Genomic DNA, 22,189 nt, shown 5'->3' with positions numbered 1-22,189 from the left:
ATGTATAGGATGGCTTATAAATGACCCAGTGGATATGTTGGTGGGGTTGGTGGGCAAGGGTGGAGGGGTGAGCAAATACCATTGTCTCTCCAGGGGAGAGTTAAGTCTAAAATGTCAGCTTGAGTCTGGAATTCGCTCATTTCTGCACTATCGTTAAGTGAACACACACACATAAATCCATTCCCTCTCTCTCTCTCTCTCTCTCTCTCTCTCCATCCCAGCTGTTAGGTGGCATGGCCCAGTCGGGGTCACCTCTCTGGGGCCCTGCCCTTGCTGTGCAGGGTCTGTGTAGTCCCTGTTAGCAGCCAGCCTCTGAGTAACGCTCGGGTTCTCAGGAAGCAACAGCTGGGGGTTCAGATCACGCCCCTGGATCTGTCTGGGGCCGATTCCTTACATCAAAGCTATCAGTCTCCCCCTCTCCCCTGCCTGCTGGAAGGTTATCATGCAAGGGAGGAAAGGAGCTTGGAATTTTGCTTCAGGGCTGCCAACTTGCATGGGGCTTGTGAGGGCGGGAGAGGCTTGGTTTTCTCCTAAGCCTTGTGTTCAGATCCCAGGTCTGCCATTAGAAGCTGGTGCCCCAGGGCCAGTTGGGGAGCCTCTCTGATCATCCCGAGTGACGCAGGTTGGGAGAGCAAAAACATGTGTTTAGCAAGTACAGCTTCAAACACAAGCCCACAGGAGTGTTGGGTGTTGGGTGGTTACGACCTGCTTCCCTTGTTTGCAAACGCATGTTTCTTCCAGTCCCTGGGGCTGAGCCCTCTGGCCGCTTTCTGAAATTAGTACATTGTCCAGCAGCATCTTAAGAACAGGACAGGTATCACTGACGTCAAAAATAAGTGTGTTAATTGTTAAGTCAACAACAGGAGTCACTGTGCACTTGCTCCACATGTAAGACCTCTGTCCTTAATGAGGTATGCTATGAGAATTAATGGTAAAACCTGTCTTCAAACAGTACTTTATACTTTGTGTGTCTGTGTGGGTACAAACTGTGGCAATCTCTACTTTGTATAGAGTTGGTCTTCTGTATATAAAGTGAATTAAAAACGAATCTTAATGAAAAATGGAATGGGAGAGGGAGTAGGAGGTGGGATGGGAGTGGGGGTGGGAGAGCAGGAATGGGGGGAAGAAACACAATATTCCTAAAAGCTGCACATATGAAATTTGTGTTCATTAAATGAAAACCTTAAAAATAATTAAAAAAAAAAAAAAACAGGGCAGGTAGAATAAGGGCAGGGCCCGGGTCGGATGTGGCAGGTGGACAAGCTTCTTCCCCCACAGTCATGACCCTCACCCTGTGCAGAGGGAGCCCCCAGCAGGAGCTCCCCCAGCAGACCTGCCACCCCTCCCCTCCAAGAGTGAGGGGGACTGCGTTTGAGCTGTCTCGTTTTTGAAGGCAGAAGCAGCGCTGGCCTAGGGCCTCCATCTCGCTATAGGGATAGCTAGATAAATAATTACTATATAAATAAATAAATGAAAGTAAACAAAGAAAGCCTCCAATGAGCCCGAATTGCTGCCGTGCTGAGAGGTAACTGGCAGATTGGATTTAATTATAAGACACAGAGTTGTAATGGAATGTGTGAGGCTCAAGGAAGATGCGCGCAAATGGGGGGACAGCAGGGTTCCCTGCCTTTTCTGCTGTGGCCCCTCCTAACCCTGTCACCTGCGCGCCTTGCTGCATAGGCTGGGGCGATGGGCGAGGCAGTGTACAGTGAAGGCTTTGCCTGCCCTGGAGAATGAGGCTGTGCCGACCCCTGGGCTGCCTGCACCACGCAGGCCTCAGCCCCGCAGGTGGCACCAGTTAGGCCACTCTAGAGGACGGCGCCAGCTCCAGACATGCAGGGGGGATGGGGGCAGGTAGAGCCAGGATACTACAGGTGTGCTCCCCTCCCTCCTCCACCCCCGTGAAAGTGCACAGGACAGACAAGGCCCACCCTGCAAGGCCAGGCATGGCCACTGGACAGTGGATGTGGCTGCTGTGACTGCGTGGTGGCTGGAGGCGAGAAGGTGCCTCCCCCTGAACAGCTGTTCTACCCAGCAAGGGCAGGAGCACTCCCAGCCCGCCGGAGCCCAGCTCGTCCCCTTCTGTCCCAAGGTCCCTAAAAGCCTGCACTGCCCCACTTCACAGACATTGCATCTGTCCTCTGTCCTCCTCCTTATACCAAGTGAGAGGATTCGTCACCCACTACCTTCACATCATCCAACAGGACGTGGGGGCTCCTGGACCTCGTCCAGTGACAAATCCTTTCAAGTCAGCATCCAGCCCTTTGGGGGCCCTCTCAGTGAACCCTCGGCACACATGATTTTATTCGTGCCATCATGGATCTATACAGGGTGGTCTGTACCAGCAGCTGTATTCATGCCCCCAGCCCACCCACCCTCTCCACACATTCCTGCTCCATCCCCTGGCCTGGAGGCAGGGCAGCGTATGGGCTCTCCTGGAGCCTTGCTCCCCACTGTGGGAGTGATGCTCTCAACCACATGCCAGCACCCTCTGGAAGGGCCCTCTTCTTCTTGGGGTCTCTGCTGGTCCCCAGGGGCTGCTCGGGCTGCCCCTGGGAGGAGCTCTGGGCCTGAGCTTGGGAAACAAATGGGCTGGCTTTGAATCCTACCTCATCTATTCCACACTTGCAGAAATTCAGGAAAACCGCTCAAACTCCCGGGCCCCAGTGCTGCAGCAGGGCTAATACTCCATGTCTTCACCATGCAGTCCACAGCACTGTATTCATAATCTCATCTCGGGGCTCCGCCTTCCCAGGGATCTGGGCCCCAGGAGAACTGCAGGGGATGGGGTGGGGGCCCTGGAGGCTGCATGGGCCTCTGCAGGCTTCCCTGGTGTGCTCAGTCTTGGTCTCTTGGGGACTCTGTTGGTCCTACTAGGAAAATGAAAAGAGAAGCCTTCCATCTGCCCGGCCTCCCAGCTGAGATGGACGCATGCACCGTGCTGAGCCTCCCCAGGGGCAGGGCGTCCAGCTGCCAAGCATCTGGCCCATTCAGTCGTGCGTCACCGACTTCCAACTTCCCTGGGAGACGTCTGGAAGCCTTCTAGGAAGATGGCTCACAGCGGGTCAGAGATGACCTCCTGAGTCTGGTTCCCTGCCATAGTCACCCACTGGGATTAGACATGGTAAACTAGACACGGGCTGGGCCCTTCCTATACCTATAATAAACCTGTTCCCCACAACATTCTCCAACCAGCCTGTGCAACTTCCCTTGCTCCTCACAAAGCAGTTATGCTGGTAACCCAAAGAATCTAGTTGATGATCAGCTTTACTGACCTCAGCACTAACCGAGTAACCCCTCTGGATCCTCAGTCTCCTCCTCTGCCAGGTGTGAATAATAATAGTTCTTACCTAGCAAGTGTTATGCAGATTAAAGAGGACAATGCATGCAAAGTGTCTAGCCCACAGACTTGCAGAGCATAGCAATCAGTACCTGGCTGCTCTGAGCCTGCTGGTGAGGGACATGAGCTCAGCCCTGGGGGCGAGAGCCTTCAGGATGCTTGTCAAGGCTGAGAAGTCTCCAGCCTCCAAGGCAGGGAGCCACTAGTGTGCAGAGGGGCACAATGGACTCCAACTTTGGGGCATCCTGATGGCCAAGTGCCCCAGAGGAAAGCCACAGTCTGAGTTAGCTGCTCTCCCTGTTGGAATTCCAGAAAGTTCGGAGGTTGGAAGAAAGACCAAAGGCAGTGGGGGGGGGGGGGGTAGAAGAGGATCCCAGGCAAGAGCCTGGCAAGGGGGCTGGTACTGTGGCACAGCGCATAAAGCAATGCTGGTATCCCATATCAGAATGCCGGTTCAAGTCCCAGCTGCTCTGTTTCCTATCCAGCTCCCTGCTAATGCACCTGGGAAAGCAGCAGAAGGTGGCTCGAGTCCTTGGGCCTCTGCAGCCACCTGGGAAATTTGGATGGAAGATCCTGCCTTCAGCCTGGCACACTCCCAGCTGTTGTAGCCATTTGGGGGCGTGAACCAGTGGATGGAATATTCATTCTCTCTCTCTCTCTCTCTCTCTCCCCACCCCCATTTCAAATAAATAAAATAAATGTTTTTAAAGAAAGAGCCAGGCAGGGTCTCAGAGAACCAGCCCAATGGGCTGAGACTCAGAGTCAGTGAGGAGTCACATCTTGCAGGGAAGGGCCAGAGCATGGCACCATGCCCCCACCCTGGAGTTAGGCAGGCAGGCAGGCAGGGGTGTGCCAGGTTTCACCACTCACCAGCAATGGGACTCTGGGCAAACTCCCCAGTGTGTCAGTATCCTTGTTTTCATAAGGTGGCTGTGAGGGTGAAATAAGATGGGGACAGTGCAAGTCACAATGCTGCCTGGCAAATACTTGCTGTCCTTTTCCTCCCCAAGACGTACAGACGTGGGCCACGGGGAGCAGAGGATGGAGAAGTCCGAGGATTGATGACCACATGGGCACCCAGATTTCCTGCAGGCCTATGGAATCTGGGCCAATAACAACAGACAATTCTAGGCCCTACAGCTGGAAAGAGATGCTCACAACGCTGCCCACTTTGGCCGTGTGATGGATAGGGCTTGGCCAGCCAGCACATGGCAGAGCTGAGGCAGGCAGGGCCAGCAAAGGGCAAGGCCAGCATTGGTCACTGCTGGGTGAGGCTGGAAATGCCCATCAGCAGATTCTGAGGGCGACTTGCTCCCCACAGGAGCTTGAGAGGATGGGCTGGTGGTCACAGAACCTCCAGGGACTGATCACAAATGATTGTCAACTCTTCCTGAAAGACAATAACTCGACATGAGCTTTTTACATAATTCATCATTTTAAAACCTTAATTTAAGACCCCAGCTGTTTCAAGTTTCTCTTATAAGAATTTAATTGGTATGTAATAGCATAGTTAACCAAATACAAATCAATAGTTTAAAACAACTAATTGATACTTAATCTGAATGAGGAGAAACTCAGTTCTAATATAATTAACTCATATTAAATAAGCTATGAAATAGCAATTATGTCTTTACAACAATGTAAAGTTTATAGTTCCTTAATAAACTTACATTAGCAAGCAATGAGATTCAAAAATTATGAAACAGGTAATATTGGGCTATTAAACATTTATTATTCATCCTAAAGGGCCAAAGCCAAGCAGTTGTAGGGATTAATAAACCTTTCCTACCCCTCTCTTCAAGTCCCTTTGCTAGAGAAGTTGATCAGAAAGCTGATCTTTGCATGATTTATGGGTGTCATTATTGCCTGGTATGTGAGTAATTATGATGAAAACAGCACTAGGCAGAACCAGTGCAGAAAAGAGGAGTTTTGCAGACTCAAGGTGGGAACTTTCCAAACCTGAGACTTCAGCACCCTGCAGCTGGGGAGGCACCCCTGGGCAGAACGGCCTCTGGCGGCTGTCACAGGATCATCTCCTGTGTCGACTCCCAGGTCAGGCTCAGCTGCTCCGGTACCTGCACCGTGCCCATCCCTGGTCCTCTGTTCCACACATCTTTGCTATGGCCACACCAAACGGCCAGCCAGTAATACACTACTTTTGTTGGGTTGGCTTGGGAGACCTGCTCAGTCTAACAGATTCAGGTGGGCAAAGGCCCCTGAACCCTTGTGACCGGGTGAGCTGGGGACAGGACACGAAGGCCTCCTACAAGTGGCCATCCACATGCACTGGACAGCCTCAGAAAGAGGAAGGCAGTAGAAGCTGACACCTCTCCGCTCTCACCAGCTCCATCGGCAGTTACTTGAGAGCTCACTAGCTTCAGGCTGGGACAAGAAGCAAGCGCTATCCTCACCAGGGTGGTGCTCGCACTGGAGCCAGGAGCGGAGACAGGGATGCTCGGGGCCCCCTGGACTGCAGCTGAGTGCTCTCGGGCAGGCACACACAGAGTCAGCCCTCCGCACAGCTCTGTGTGTCTACTGCCCCGCGGCCCCATCTTACCAGCCCTGGTGGCCACTCTCCAGCCAGTTAGGATCAGCTGAGCAGTTGTGTGACGCTGCTCCCCATACACAGCTCTTCCACCTGGGGCTCCTAAGAATCCAGCCACTGGAATTCACCAGGTCCATGGAGAAGGCCAGCTCCTACCCTCCCTGTAGGTATCAGCAGCTGGTTACAGCTGTCGTCACAAAGTACCCCACACTAGGTGGTTTCTCAGCAGAAATGGGTTCTCTCCCAGCTCTACAGGCTGGAGTCCGAAATCAAGACCTCGGCAGGGTTGGTTCCCTCTGGGGACAGTGAGGGAAGGCTGTGCCCCGGGCCTGTCTCCGTGGCTTGAACGTGGTCATCGTTACATTCATGTGGCCTTCTCCAGAGTGGGGGTCCATCTCCAAATTTCCCCTTTTTGTAAAGACACCCGTCAGACTGGATTACGACCCACTGTGGCGCCCTCATTTCAACCTGACCATCTCTGCAAAGCCCTACCTCCAAATACAGCCACATTCTACAGTACTGAGAGTTAGGACTTCAACGTAAGAATTGGGGAAGGGGCCTGACGTTGTGGCACAGCAGGTTAAGCCCAGCATCCCACATCCAAGCACTGGTTTGAGTCCCAGCTGTTCTGCTTCCAGCTCAGCTCCCTGATAATTGCTAACGCACCTGGGAAGGCAGTAGACAATGGCCCAAGTACCTGGGCCCCTGCCAACCACAGGGCTCCTGGCTTTGGTCTGGTTATTTGGGAAGTGAATCAGCAGATGGAAAGAGCTCTCTCCCCAAATCCCACCTCCCTGTCACCCTGCCTTTCAAATAAAAGGCAAAAATAAATAAAACCAGTCTTTAAAAGAAGCATTTGTGGAAAGAAGGATACACTTGAACTTGTTACTGTCCTAGCCCACGCCACAGGCCCCTGTTCTTTTCCCTTTGGGTCTTGACTGGCAGTCTCTGCAGCCTAGGGTTCCCATACCTTACCCTAAGAACTCAGCCAGAAGTCAGCCCTGGCTTCTAGCCTGAGGCTAGCACCAGCCAGAGCGTGTCCTTTTACTTCTCTGAACGCCACATTCTGAAACCAACATGAAGGAGATAATGTCTGCCTTACAGAGCTACGGTGAGCATCAAATGAGATAGGGACTATAACAGCATCGTGAAAAACTAAGTATCCCACAAAAGTGAAATGGTAGCACTGCAGCCTCACATTACCAGTGAGAAAAAGGGGCGGGAGTCCCGTCTGTGCACTCTGGAACGGAAGGAAAGTGGCTCCTTTTATGGAGACATCCTTTTTGGTTCCCTGCAAGGGGAAATCCCACTGCATTCCCCAGGCTCCTGTTCCTGTGACCCACAAATTTCATCCACTCTGCAACCACCCTCAGCAACCTGAATCCATGCACCACTTCTAGGCCCCCTCGTCTGTTCTAATCAGGGTTGGGGAGAAGTGACCTGGGACCAGCCCATATTTCCCAGAGCTCTTGCCAAGTACCAGGCACTGGGCCTGGAACTCCCTAGGGTTGCAACATTCCCACTCCCTAGATACCCACCCTGTCCCAATAACTGCCGACTGGGCATACAATAGTCCCCAAACCTTTGTTCTCCTCCATCTGCAAGAAACCCTGCACTTGTTTCTGTGAGCTCTCCTGTGAAGCCAGAGCCCCGTTCATCTTACCGCGTACTATGAACGCCTTCAGTATGTCTGGTTGCTTCTCACACTGACAAAACCAAACAAGGCAGCCGCAAAACCTTCTTGGGGGAGATCTTGTTCATGACCTTGCTGTTCCCAAATGGGCATCTGTGATCTGACCCCACCACCCATCTCCATGCCATGTAACAAGAAGGTGGACATTCAGCGTTGATTCCTGTTTGCCCTGTCACATTCTGTCATCTCCTGCTAACAGCCCAGTCTGCTCAGCTTAGCAGAGTTTCTCCAAGCCAAAGCACTTCCTTCCTGCTTCCTGCTTGTTCTCCCTGGGGGTCAGTGTCTCTGACATCTCCCCTGCTTCCTACCTGGTCTCCAGATCCTCCTGCTCTCTCACCTCAGCCCTGCTTGCTTACTTTATCTTGTACACCCAGTGATCTCTTATTTAGCTCCAAAGAACACCCCAAATTTTCATCCATGGACCACTGGCTAATTCTCACTTCACTACCCATACAACCTGCTCATCCTTTGTAGAGATCCCGCTGGCTTCTCCCCACTTTTCAGCAAAGACTCAGTCAGAGAGCCCTCTCACTTCATAAATTTCTGCAGTGTGCTTATTAGCGCCTCGTAATGCAGCCACCTAAATAATTAAGACTAACCCACACGTGTCAAATTAAATGAGCCAAATACTTTGAGAAATTGCCTCGTCCTCAATTTCTTTTATTAATCAGCCTTTTTAAAAACTTCTTTTCCTGCTCATTTGCACAAATCAAACATGATCAGTGAGACTCTTTCTTACTACAATCACTGTTTGCACGGGCAGCCTCTCTGTGGGCAGTCACCCCGGGGGGTATGTGACATGTGACCTGGGATAGCTGGAGCTGGGGTGGTGGCCATGGGTGCTCACATGGTCTCATCTTTAGGAGAATTGCTCCCTCTTCCGTTTGTCTGAGAGTTTGGGGAACTGTCCAGCATGCCAATGAGAACACGGACTTGATCCATCCAGTACCGTTCCCCTGGGCTCCCTCCTGGACTCAATCCAGGAGCCCAGGCATCCTTTCTCATTAGGCACCACTGCTTAGATGCACGTAAGAAGCTGATGGCAAATACAATAGGAACCCTTAGCCATTGTATGGCTCTGATGATGAACAATACGCGTGCAATTCGAATGGGCTGGTTAACTCTGTGCACTGAGGTTTCGGCACAGCCTGCAGCAAGAGACTATTGTTGGCTGGAGCTCAGCGCCTCCTCACGGCTTGTACTTCCGCTGGTCCCCTCCTGGCATGCCATATTCCTGTCTCTTGAAGGTGGTTGTTAGAAAGAATCCACAAATATAGTAAGTAAACATCAAAGGGGCTTTGATCCACGAAGCCCTCGACAGAGCAGGAGCCCCCAAAGAAAGGGCCAAGGCCTTGGATGGGGGAACTTAACATCAACAATTTGGGCGCCTGAGATGTGAGGCTGTTTGAAGTGAGGGCGGCTTGGCACGCAAGCCAGTGTGGAGGGGAAGGCAGAGAAGTGAGTGCCTTTGGAAATGCGCCCTCAGATCTGCCTCTCTGCTCTTTACTGATAGGCAATAAACCCCTTTACAGAATCGGGAGATCAAAGCGGGCAACCTCCCCAGCCCGTGGCACTCTGCCACCGCCCGCCATGCTTTGTTTTTCTCTAGGGCCTGAGCACCCACGCTTGACTTATCTGTATCTCATGGGCCCCCCCAACTCCCTTTCCTCCTGCTCCCCTGGAAAGGTGGACATGGGCAGCAGAAGGTGGCTAGAGAGGAGGAGGAGAAACAAGCCCACACTGCCGGCCTCCTGTCCAGTGCAGGCACTGACCCAGCTGGGGCTCAGGGACACACCTTCCTTCTCTGTCCTGGCAGAGCTGGGAGGGGCCGCCCTCACCTGTTGTCCCTTCTTTATGGCAGCTGACCCGCGTGTATGACTTCCAAGAAAGAGGTGGCATAGAGAGTGTGTAGTAATCAGGGGGAGCGTTTAATCTCACTGCACCTTGTCTTTCCCCTCTGTGTAATGGGACAAGGTGGCTCACCTGCCCATCTCATGATGTTGTGGGGATCCAGAGAGAAACTGAGCATGGAAAAACTTCAGAACCCACAAAATGTTTAAGACAAATCAGGATGAAAAGACAAATACCACAGAGAAAAGCTTCCCTTCCTGTGAGGCCAATACACTCCAATCCAATGCTCACAACAGTGGGCACCAATTCACAAAATACTATGCAAAAAAAAAAAAAGATTGAATCTTGCATGTGCTACCCAGACTCATCATTTGATCTTGTTTCCAGTACGGCTGGAGCTCTGTGGAGTCCTGTGTGTCTCAGCTGTCCCAACCCTGAACTCCAAGTCTGTCTAGCTCATAAGTGCTGGATAATGGTGCTGGATTGCGCCTCAATGCACAGGAGCTCCCAGCCCCTGAAACTACCCCTCACCAATGGCAGAGAGTCCTTCTGCCCATACTTCAGTCCCTGAATCCTCCTCCAAACTCACCCAGTCACTCACTCATCCTTGTGAAATCACCCTTTGTATTCAGTTAGCCTGTTCCATCCTGGACATGCCTGGTTAGAATCTGCCTCTTGTCTGGCAGGCCTGGCCACATCTCTGGGGGTCTAGGCATGGTCTCCAAGTCTGGGATAGAAAGTAATGGTAATAGGGGTCGGCGCTGTGGCACGGTGGGTTAAGCTACCACCTGTGGTGCTAGCATCCCATATGACCACCAATTCAAGACTCAGCTGCTCCACTTCTGATCCAGCTCCCTGATAATGTACCTGGGAAGGCAGAGGAAGATGACCCAAGTGCTTGGGCTCCTGCTACCCATGTGGGAGACCCAGATGGAGTTCCAGGCTCCTGGCTTTGTCTCGACCCAGACCTGGCCATCGCAACCATTTGGAGAGTGAACCAGAGGATGGAAGCTCACTCGTTCTCTCTCTCTCTCTTTCTCTCTCTTTCTCTCTTTCTCTCTCACTCTCTCACTTTTGAAATAAATTAATAAAATAATGGCTATGATGAGCATGGACTGCATAGGTTCAAAATTCTGTCCCCACCACCTGCTAGGTCTTTCATCTAAGGTCACTTACTGCATCTAAAAACAGGAATCACATAAAATGGAGACAATAGCACCTATTTCACAGGGTTGTTGTGAGAGTCAAATAAGAACTAATGGCTTAAAAGTATGTCTGGATCATAGTAAGTGCTATACAAATGTTTGTATAGGCAACAGGCCTTGTTTATAAGAGCGATGAGCTCTACAAGGCCGTGCAGAGGGGCCTCCCCTAACACCTGAACCACTCCCAACTCACTCACCTGTGCTTTTTTCCAGAGCTGGGCCTCCAGAGGAGAGGATGCTGTCTGGTGCTGGGCTACATGGCCAAGGACAAGTTTCGGAGAATGAATGAAGGTCAGTGAGAACCCCCTCCCCACCATCTCAGGGGCAGTATGGAGGGAGGAGGGGATGCCCTATGACCATGGTATGGAGAAATCAGGAAGGAGAGCCTGGGACACCTCAAAAAGGACACCTGAGCAGATCAGCTTGAATTCCATGAAGTTCTCAATGCAGCAGCATGGGGAGGAGTAGCTAATGCCTGGGATAGAGCATGCTGATTTTCAAGTGCTCTCCTTATACTACCTTCCTTCCTCCCTCTGTGTCCCCTACTTCTCTTCTTGTCTCTTCCCTATCTTTTGTTCCCCACCCACCTCCCAGTCCAATTAAATCTACTCCTTTCATCTTTTCTAATCCAGCCTTGTCTGCCTTTCTTGTCGATCATCCGCTTTTCTCAAATGCCTAGAGAATACGTAACACATTACAGGGCACTAAAGAATATAGCAGTGTTTTTATTACCAAAGAACTTATGCTGGGAAATCTGCCCCAGCAGCCCCTGCACCCCTGCCTCTCCCTGTCAATGATGAGGGTTTCTGCCTTCCTTTTGCACTGGGTCTTTCCGTTGAGGCTTACGTGGGCCACAGGAGGCTTGGTTGGGAGGTCTTGGCATTGCTGTGGAGGCTGGCATGTGAGAGGCGTGCTGTCACTTACAGGCCTGCTGTAATAAAGAACCAATCCTCTCCATCCCCGGCCATCTGTCTCTGTGCAACTAATAACCCTCTCCATCAGATGCCACAGACTGTTTGTCAGGATTCAAAAGTAGATAAACAATGGCTGGGGGTGCCATTTATTCATTAAAGTCAGACAAATGATGCCTTGGCTCCCCACCAGCCCAGCTTGCCATGAGCTGACTCCTCCTTTCCCAAGGCCCAGAGACCCTGTAGCCCCATTCCCACTCCAGGCTAGGAGGAGGCAGCTCACCCCAAGGACCTCTGTCCCCAGAGTTAGGCCACAGCATAGTCCCAGTGCCCTCTTCCCATACTTGTCAGCTGCTGCTCCTTCCGACCCAGCCTACAACCCTCGTACCTCCATGTGTGCCCCAGACCTGAGCCCTTGCCAGTTATGGGTCTGTTGCCAGCACCCAGCACGGTGACAGTGTTACAAGACCAGCACAATTAAACACAGGAAGTGAGACTCCCCCATTTTTGCCACGTGTTTGTGTGAGAAGGCAGAAGCAGCAAGAACCCACTTCCCTCTTGTAGGAGCTCCCTGCATACAGCTGGGGTAGGGGCTGCATTTTCTCTCTTTTACTCACTTTCCTCTCTCTCAACCAACACCGCTATCTAGCCCGCAATGCTAGGCAGTAAACCCTGCCTATGGGAGCAGAGAATATGCCTCTGTCCATGGTTCTGAATAGATGTATTCTCTTGCTGGCGATACTCATTAGAGAAGTTGAAATGAAGTTCACAGGGAATGAGGAAGCCCCAAAGTTAGGAGCTGAGTTGCATTTGAAACCTTATGCTCTGGGTGTCTGCCCCAGCTTCCAGATGACTGAGGAAACAACAAGGTGGCAAAGGAGTGACCCAACATTTGCACTGAGTTGCAAGTCTCCACTAAGAATGTGGAGATATGAGAGGGGTAGGGTGGAACAGTGGGGCAGAAGGAGATTCTTGAGTAGGTCAACTTTGTCCACAGGTTGGGTGTGAAGGGGTGGGAGGGACCTGAAGCAGGAGGATCCTCTACTTCTGCTGCAACCAGCCTTGTCACCCAAATGTTATATTATACATTTTTATCCCTTTCTAAAGCTCACCCTCCCAAACTCCCAACACATCTGCAAATAAGAAAATGCCCTAGCAAGTACGGTAGCTGTTTTATGCTTTATAATTATCTCATACCAATACTCAAGAAAGATAATTATAAGTCCCCACATATTAATAATTGAACCAGAATAGCAGCCATGACATTGATCATGAAGTAAAAATTTATGACAGTGCTACACAGAACACCTGAACAACTGGGAAAATAGTAAAGAAAAAATAATTATTTTCCCATTTGCTGGAATTGGTGAGATATTAGAAGAGTTAACTACTTCCATTAATGATAAGGCAGCGATCATAGTATTTCAAATTTAGAATAAGTATAAAATATCTACTTGTGGTATATGAAAGTATATTTGCTCTGTTTAACAGTATCTAGTAGGCTGTCTGTCACCTGGGGAGAAGTGGTTCCTTTTTCACTTGTTTCCCTGATAATTTGGTATCTTTCTATTTTCTTCTCCCTTCATTCCATCTCCCCTTTTGCTCACTACATTCCAAAAAAAATGAACAGCTTGAAAAGGAGCAGGAGGAAAATAATGAATGAACAGTCACTTTATAGATCTGAGGTTTATCATAAGTTAGAGTAATCGAGATTTGTGCTGTTAAACTACACAAAGCAATAAAAAGAAAATGCTATTCAAAGATCATTTGAGGAGGCCTGTGCTAGTCAGTGAGAGGTTTGCTCTGTTTGGGAGTCTTAATAGCTTCTCAGATGGAATCTGCCGCATTTGCAGGAATGGAGGTGGTTGGTAATGTGCTGAGAGAGAGAGTGTGTGTGTATTCCTTCTTGTTTGGACTCAACACATCTAAGGCATCAAACAGAGATAAGAGAAAGAATCAATGAAGGCAAAGGAGGGAATAAAGGCAGCCCAGGCATAAGAATATCAGATTAGTCTGGCATAATTGTCTTCATGTGATTAAATACATGGTGCTTTAAGGGAGCGCTGGAAGGGAATCATGTATTTATTCATCAAACATCCATTAAATGCCATAAAAATCTTACCAACTTTTCAGTGCCAGGCATTGTTCTAAGCACTGGAGGTATCAAAGGCAATAAAACACAGTCCCTACCCTCAAGGATCTCATAATAAAAACACACAGGCCTATCTCAGTGCAAAGATCCCTCCACAGAGGGGACCCACCTTACAAGTTGAGTAAACCAGATGCCTCTCTTTCCCCTCCCTCCCCCCAACCCCTCCACCATAGGCTCCACCGTGGCAGCCAGTCTGCAATTTGAGGACTGCTTGTGTTCTGTGGGTCTCTCATGGGAAGACTAAGACCCTGCTCCTTTCCTCCTCTCCTATGCCCCCACAGCCTTAGCCCCAGGGTCTTGCACATATGGATTGGTCACCCCATTTTTGTTTAAGTGGTTAACTTGAATGACAACAGAAGAATGATACCTACAGGGAGGGGACTCCTCAGGCAGAGCAGGTGGATATAGAGGGTTCCATGGAGAGTGTCTCCCTCCTCTGTCCCCTAAGTGCTCCCTAGTGCTGAACCCCCCAGCTTTCCCTCCTTGCCAGCACATAGCGTCTTCCTGGAGGGCCTGGGCCCAAGCAGACGAGCACAGCAGGAGGGTTGGGAGGCGAGGAGAGGAGGCCTTCTCCAGGAGTGGTCTCCCTCCTTGCGCATTGCCTCCCCTTCCTCACCCAGTCAACTGTCTGGAATGTTCTGGAGGCATCTCTGGGCAAGCACTTGCCATCGGATCTGCTCTCACCACTCCCTCTCCCCACACTGCAGTGCATGTGCACCCACCACCTGCACACACACCTGCACACACACCCTTTGCCTCTGTTTTCCAGCTCTCTCCAGTGACCTCTTTCATTGCTTGCCCCAGCTGATCCTATTCCTAGGCTGAATCAAAATCTGTGACTGAGTATCAGGTGAGCGACTCAGCCTGCCCCTCAGAAAGCTCACGTCCCTCAGTTACAACTGGAAACAGCTGTGAGATTACAGCACAGCCCACTAACTCAACAGGGCTGGGAGCATTCAGTGACTTGGCCAGCAGGAAGTGGAAGAGTGAGGGCCGCAGCCCTGGTCTCTGGACACCCAGGACTCTTGGAATTCTGACAGAAGGGCTGAGACCAGAAAGAGAGGGGAAGCTCTTAAACCAATGCCACCATCTGGTTTTTCAGAGAAAGTGGCAGAGGCATGGAGAAGAGAGGGCAGAGCACAGGAGAGATTCAGGGAGAAAATCAGAAGAAAAAAAAAAAAAACCTGGAGCCGGGGACACCAACCAGGGAAGGCAACTCCCCTGGAACCAGGAAAATCTGTTAGGTCATAGGGCTCTGGAGGAAGAGAAATGAAGAAAAGATGCTGAAGAAGGAAATGCTGGCCCCCCCTTCCAGCCAGCCCCTCAAGGTCCAGGCATGCCTCCACGGGCAGCTCTCCCTCCTCACACAGGGTGTGCTCACGGCTACAGGCTGGGCTGAGCAGATTTCCTGCACCTGCAGAGCCACGGTGACCGGCGGCTTCCCTCAGTTCAGTGAAGGGAAAGCAGAAATGCCTCCTAGCACTGTCTCTTTCATCTTCCCGGGATGAAATGCTTGTGATTGGCAATGGCGGCGTCTGCTCCCTGGAGACCTCTTGGGAGGAGCTGGAGCACCCAGGAAGGAGAAAGCCGGATCCATGGAGAGCCAGCTCCCTAGCAGGCTCTTGCACAGCCCACAGCTCATGCTTGTCCAGGTTCTGAGGGCCAATGCTCCTCTACCACAGCACACATCCTCACCCCTAGCCCCTAGCCTCACCCCTAGCCTCACCCCTAGCCTCACCTCTCAGCAGAGACAGAGCCTTGGGAGGCTGGGAGTGGCATCTGAAGCAGCTCTTAGTTCTTTGTGATGGCATAGGAGCCTGTTGTTCTTTCTGCACCCAACCCCTCACGGGAAAAATTAGTCTGAGACTTCTACTGTTTTCCACCTATCCCCTATCCCAGGTGACAAGAGAGGGGCCCACAGTCAGGATGTGTGTGGCTAGGACCCACCTGTGTGATCTTGGACAAGTCACCAAACATCACCAAATAATGTTGGCTAAGGTCACCTGGAAGTCTCCGGTGTGTGATGACACAAAAATCTCTTGGCTTCCAACACCCCACCCATCCCCGATTCTCACCACCCACCCATAATTTTAAAGGCCTCGGTCACCCAAGGAACCAGGACCAGGAGGTTGACTGGCCTTGCCTGGCAGCCTCGGAAGGCAAATCCATGCTCTTTCTCCTGTGTGTCTGCAGAGGGAGCGCTCAGGCCCATGCCACCTGCGTGCTGGGCAGTGAGGCAGTCAGGCTGAGCTGCACGTTTTCCAGAGCAGAGGGCAAGCAGACGTAGAGCGGCCCAGGGACTCGGCCTGAGAATGGCCAGCCTCACCAAGGTGGACAGCTCCTCACCCTGGCTGCCGCAGCTGCAGCCTGGGTCATGCTAAGGGCCCACAGTCAGTTTCCAGAGACCATTCCTCTACCGCCTGCCGGGCCCCCGGGATGCTGGCTAATACTGTCATTTTGTTAGCTGGGGCTTTGGGGTGTGTTTTTTTCTTGTTTCATTTTTCTTACTGATGTGTTTTCTTCCACTGGGGCTGCAAAACTGGTTATTTGTATAACGTCCCTCTTTATTATTTATGGCAAGACTCAGACTTCCAGGGCACTTTATGATTGTTATTTAATTCACTCTGCGTCTTGGAACAAGAGACCCGCTATTTCCATTCTCCTGCCATGCTCAGATAGAAGATTCTCAAGGTTTTTTCCCTAGGCCCATCCCTCCAGCCACCATTCAGGCTGCAGACCCCACCGGGTCCCTTTCCACATCCAAATCCCATCCTCACCAAGTCCTGGAAATGGGTCCCTCCTTTCATTTCACAGCTGGCATCCTTGTACCTGTCCTTATGCTCTCTCACTGGCACCACAGCAGGGCTCTCCTGCCTGGCCTGTCCACCCCCACTGCAGCTTGTTTTCCACATTCTAGCCAGGGCCACATTCCAACATGCAAACCTGATCATGTTGCATTCTTGTAGAAAATATTCCAATGGCTTTCTACCACTTGTAAGGAAAAATATGGAAATCATTAGCACGTTTTACGAGAGTCCATATGATCTGCTCCCTACCTACTTCTTTGGCCTCTTGGCCCTCAGCACTCTGTACTCCAGTCTCCAGGGTCTTCTCCCTGCCCCTCAGGCAAGGCAAGCTCCCCTCTGCCACAGGGCCTTGGTCTGCCCTGGTTCCTCTGTGGAGGCTGCTGGCCATTCACCACCTCCCACCCCCAACCATCCATGTGGCTGCCACCATCCCACTCACCCTCAAGTCTCAGCTCTGCACCTTCCCCAGTGAACCCTCCACTGACCCAGGCCTCCCTGGTCAAGGCCAAGTTCCTAGGCCCTAAGCTCTGCAGGACCAAGGCTCTTCCCTTCAGAGCCATTAGCTCAGTTCACGCACAGATGTTCCCAGTGCAATTGTTCAACCAATCCTGTTCTCCCCTGCCAGTCAGTAGACTCTGTTTGGTCTCTGTGACACCCCAGCAGCCTACAACAGTGTCTGAGTGGACACTGACAGAAGAGTAAGGTCAGTGACTTCTGGGCCCCGATCAGTGGCTCCAAGATGCTAGGACTAGGGACTTGAGGGTCGCACACTCTTAGTAGAAATATTACCAATTCCCTATAGAGCAGAGAACTCAGACCCAGGGAAGGGAAGTGACTAGCCAGAGTAATACAGCCAACTGGGCATTACAGCCAGGTCTTGGGCACATGCATCTGACCCTGAGTCTACTTCTATTTCTACTCCCCTGTACTAAGTCCTTGAAGTGCACACCATCGTGTGGGTCCATCAGGGAAATCTGCCTTCTTCAAGTGGGTGTGGGACCGTGTTTTGAAAGAGGCAAGGAGCCCTAGACAAAAGACAAGGAGGCAGACCCTTGGGATATAGACATGGACAAGCACACACAGTAAGTCGTCCCCTCCCAGGAGCCCAGCACTGGAGGCACAGACTGGTCTCCACCCTCAGCAGCACTGCCCTCCACTCAGAGAGATCAGAGATACGGGTGTTCCACACCTGTTGCTCTTGTGGTTGATTTGGTTGGAGTTTTTCTTTCATGCGCTTTGTCTAGGATGCTTAGTGGTCAAGCACTGCGACTTGGGAGTTGGAGAAACCTTGATTCAAATCCCAGGTGTTGTCAGGCAGGCTTGGAACCCTATCACTAAAGATTCTGGAGCCCGGAAGGCCCCCAGACTGCCCAGTGAACCCTCCCTTCTGATGTGCAGCAGCCAGTACCCAGGCACGTGAAGACTCGGTGGCATGCTGCAGAGTTGGGTACCCACTTACTCACCAGCTGTGTGTCCTGTGCCTACTCCCTGCCCGTAGTGTGTAAGGACACAGGGCTCACCCCCAAGGACTTCAGACACATAAGCGATTACAATAGTGTCACGGTTACCGTAAGCAGTGAAGTAAAGGAGCTACAGGAACAGAGACCGGAACTCAGACCAAGCTGCAGCCCAGATGAGCTCCATCCAGGATGACTTCCGGGAGGCAGTGCTGCTGAGCGGGGCCAGAGAATGACCTGACCTTGAACTCCTCAAAGACAGGAAGCACACTGCCTTCCAAGGCCATGGCAGTTCCCCATTTGTTCTGCTCCTCACACAAAGCCACTTCAACCCCAAGAGACCAGAGTCTCCACATTCTGAGTGCAGGATGGCAAGGGGACAGAGTGACTTGGGAAGCAGCCACTGGCAGTATCCAGCTGTGTCCTGAGGAGGCCCCATCTCTCCTCTGTTTCTCCATCCTTCCATTCTCAGCCCCAAAGCCTTAGTGCCAAGACCTCCCTCCAGCCCTCTCCCCAGGGCCCCAAGCGGGGCGCGGAAGATGGGGAACAAATGAGGGTGCTTAATGGCCTGCCTTGAGGTTTTAGAGCTGTGTGCTGGAATGAGCAGGTTCAGGCTGAGATGAATTATCCAGGGCTTTCATCAAAGGACAGCCAACAAGCACCTGAAGGAGCTCGCCGCACCTGCACAGAGAGGCCATGTCACGGCGCCAGGCCCGGTGCTCTGGAAGCAGTCACCGGGCGCCGTGTTTCCCCTGCGCCATCTGCTTGTCCCCTGTGCCTTCCCTCCTGAAATGTGTTTGTTTCCATGGCAACGGTGTTGTTACTGGTAGGGGAGGAGTTTAATGACATTCAGAAGTACCAAATCAAGTCCATTTATATAATGGTCTGAAATACACATAATGGCCTATGGAATATAGGACATGGTGACAGTTTCAGTAACTGCACACCGAGTGTGGGATAAACAGAGCCCTGTAACAGCCCCCACCTCCAAGTCAAATGCACGAGGAATAACCACCGTTCTTAGCACTAAAGAGCTGCACTTCTCGCCCATTATTCATGAAGGGAACCCGGAACAATACACGAGCCGTTCTCCTCTCCAGAGGAACGAATGCGGGGTCACGGCTTCTCTGCACCTGTCAGCGTTTGACCAGGAGCGAGGCGCGGCAGGCACAGAGGACAGACTGCGCTGTGGGTCCCTCCCACGCGGAGGGGCGCAGGCACCCTCGCCACCCCCTGCCTGCCTGCCGAGGTCACTACGCTGGTTGTGAGCGCTCTGTGCCTGCTCTTTGGCTCCTTTCTGTCTCAGGCACCTACTCTGTGCTGGTGCGGTGGGGTGCAGGGGCTGAATGACACCCGGAGGTCTCCCTTCTCTTACCCTGGCTTCCCCCAGAAGCAGGCCTTAAGCAAGGACTTGAGGGTAGCCACTCACCTGGGAGGTGTAGAGGGAGCGCAGGAGAGGAGGGCAGCGACGTGGAAAAAGGATTCACCAGCAGAGGGAGCACCACGGAGCCTGCCTCCTCTGGGGGCAGCCGCACCCTCAGCTCCGTGGGAGACTCCAAAGAGCGCTGCACAATGCATGGGGCGTGGGCCGCTTACTCACCCGCCCCTGTGAGCATTGCGTGGGCGGCTGCTGGGGTGCGGTCTGTTAAGTCCCGGCTCTCCAGCCTGCTCTGGGAGCACAGAGTGGCTTCAGCGGTCAAAGAGCAAGCCCTGGGGAGAAGGGCTGAGACTGGACGCTGGCCTGTGGGCTCTGCCGGGTCAGGGCTGCGGGATGCTGGTGGCCCTGACAGTGACTGAGGCAGCCCTGGGAGAACTTTGGGTCCCCTGGGGAACTAGAAATAGTCGTTTAATAAAGCAGCAGAAGACAGAGTGATGGAGGGCTGAAGAGAGGCTCAGGTGGCGTGCTCTTGGGGCACAGAGTGGGGGAAAGCCCTGTTGTGTGACTACAGCGGCACTGGGGGACGTGGAGAAATTAAGGGGGACAAGGGTCACCCGCAGAGGCACTTGGCACACGTTATGCCTGTTCTGAGGATGGAGAAACTGAGCTCAGAGAATGAGTCACAGGCAGACAACTCTGACGCAGTCAAGGACCACACCCTGGTCCTTTTCCTGCCACACTGCCCCAGGGAGCCTTGCAGTGGGCATGAGGGTGAGAGACTCTCACACCACCACCAGGGGCAGGCGTGATTGAGCACCCTTGCTGTGTCCCTATCCACCTCTCCCCACGGCCAAAGGGCCAGATCTCCCCACTGTGCACTGACCACAGACCCACACACACAGCCATCAAGATCCCCTCTGACCTGCCCAGCTAGGGCCTGGGTGACTTTGCCCAGGAGGGAGTGCATGACCTGCACTGCACTGCCCAGAGTCGCAGGAAGGAAAGGAGGAGTCCCTGTGAGAGGCTGCTTTGGCTCTGAGGGTCCTCAGAAGGTGCCCTCTGCTCCATCCTCATCCCCTGCCCCCTCCTCTCCCAGCCCGGCCTCGGAGAACACCAGGGAGGAGGACTGCCGCCGGCACAGTTCCCCTGAGCAGCATTTCTGTGGCGTGTTAATGGGTTTTCCATGAGATACAGCCTCCACTGTTAACTAAGGCGGCGAGAAGCTAGGTGAGACCTAATTAAACAAGTGTCTCTCGGAGACTTCCGCGAGGTCCCTGACGAGGTGAACCACCGGAAGGGGAGCCAAGTCGCAGAGCTTCCCAGCTCACTGGGCCAGGAAATGTTTCTCCTGTAGCATGTGTCCCGGGTAGTGTTCCTTGGAATCCACTTTGGGGAGTCTTGGCTTAAGGTCCAGATCTGTCACTAACTAGTTGTGTGAGCTTTGTCTTCAAACAAGGGCTGGGAGCAGGTGTTTAACCGAGTGGTTCAAATAGCCACCGCCACAGCAGAGTACCTGGGTTCAATACCTGGCTCCAGCTTCCTGGCAAAGCAGACGCAGGGAGGCAGTGGTGCTCGGGTCCCTCCCACTCCTAAGGGAGACCTGGAGTGAGTTCCAGGGCCCCAGCTCTGACCTCTACACAATCCCAGCCGTTACAGGTATTTGGACAACGAACAAGCAGATGGGAGCGCTCTCTCTCTCCCTGGCATCCTATCTCTAATAAGTTTATTTTTACAATTTTTTCAATTTTATTTATTTATTTATTTGACAGGTAAAGTTATAGACAGTGAGAGAGAGAGACAGAGAGAAAGGTCTTCCTTCCGTTGGTTCACTCCCCAAATGGCTGCTACAGCCGGTGCACTGTGCAGATCCGAAGCCGGGAGCCAGGTGCTTCTCCTGGTCTCCCATGGGGTGCAGGGGCCCAAGCACCTGGGCCATCCTCCACTGCCCTCCTGGGCCACAGCAGAGAGCTGGAATAGAAGAGGAGCAACCAGGACTAGAACCCGGCACCCATATGGGATGCTGGTGCCACAGGCAGAGGACTAACCAAGTGAGCCATGGCACCGGCCCCTATTTTTACAAATTTAAAGAATAAACCTCACTTGCCTTGTGGCAACCAATAAAGGAACATAAATGAACATTCTTCATAAACTGGGAGGTACTATCCAAATAGGAGGACACCTCAAAAAGTTTATGAAAAAAAATGAAAGATGAGTTTATTTTGGTGAAAAAAACTATGAAATTCATAGTTTTTTCATCATATGCTTTTCCCATGACATTTTTGGAGACTCTTTGTATGCATGAATTGCAAAATGGTTCTCACCAGAATAAGCTCACCTTTTCATAGCATTTCCCATGAGCGTCTTGCATTCCCCTCATGTAACAGCGCTGGTGTGACTCATATAACTCATATAACAGTGCTGGTGTGACTTATTCGAATGGAGCAAACACCCTCCGTTTCCCAGAAAACAATTCATTAGGAATCAAAGCAAACAAATAAATAAGTTTGCAAAAATCAGTCCTGCTCCTGATTAGGTATGTGACCTTGACCTGGATCCCTCTTGATCTGTTTTCTCATCTGCAAAATGGGTCTACTCAATAGTCCTAATTCTCGCGTGCCTTTGTTGTAAAGATAAAATAGGTATAATGGTTGTGCAGGTGCTTTGAAAAAAAAAATACAAAGGACCATAAAATACAAGGCATTGTCATTAGTGTTCCAGGTTAATACCCCCAATTCAGTCCCATTTGTGCTGAGATCAAAACAGGATGTGTGTTGGGGAGGGGGCGGCCGGTGGGAGCGATAACAATGACTAATAATCTTCATCCATATGTATGATGTTAGGAGCCTTGTA

At 51.8% G+C, this 22,189-nt stretch overlaps 1 protein-coding gene and 1 long non-coding RNA gene across 5 annotated transcripts in view; one reads left to right on the top strand and one right to left on the bottom strand.

The window, feature by feature from the left end:
* The window catches only part of KIRREL3 (kirre like nephrin family adhesion molecule 3), a 577,652-nt gene that overhangs the window by 446,193 nt on the left and 109,270 nt on the right, over positions 1-22,189 (top strand). For all 4 annotated transcript variants that reach the window (XM_051818702.2, XM_051818695.2, XM_051818703.2 and 1 more), the window contains one exon: positions 10,848-10,925. In XM_051818702.2, coding sequence (XP_051674662.1) covers positions 10,848-10,925 — 78 coding nt within the window. The remainder of the gene's footprint in view (positions 1-10,847; positions 10,926-22,189) is intronic.
* LOC138843621 (uncharacterized) overlaps positions 20,995-22,189 on the bottom strand; it is a 91,423-nt gene continuing 90,228 nt past the window's right edge. The window contains exon 3 of the long non-coding RNA XR_011378575.1: positions 20,995-21,307. This is a non-coding gene — a long non-coding RNA (uncharacterized lncRNA). The remainder of the gene's footprint in view (positions 21,308-22,189) is intronic.

Source organism: Oryctolagus cuniculus, chromosome 1 (assembly GCF_964237555.1).
Source record: "Oryctolagus cuniculus chromosome 1, mOryCun1.1, whole genome shotgun sequence".
NCBI classification, from domain to species: Eukaryota; Metazoa; Chordata; class Mammalia; order Lagomorpha; family Leporidae; genus Oryctolagus; species Oryctolagus cuniculus.
Note: the sequence above shows the minus strand (reverse complement) of the source record. Positions and strands in the feature narration are given on the sequence as shown.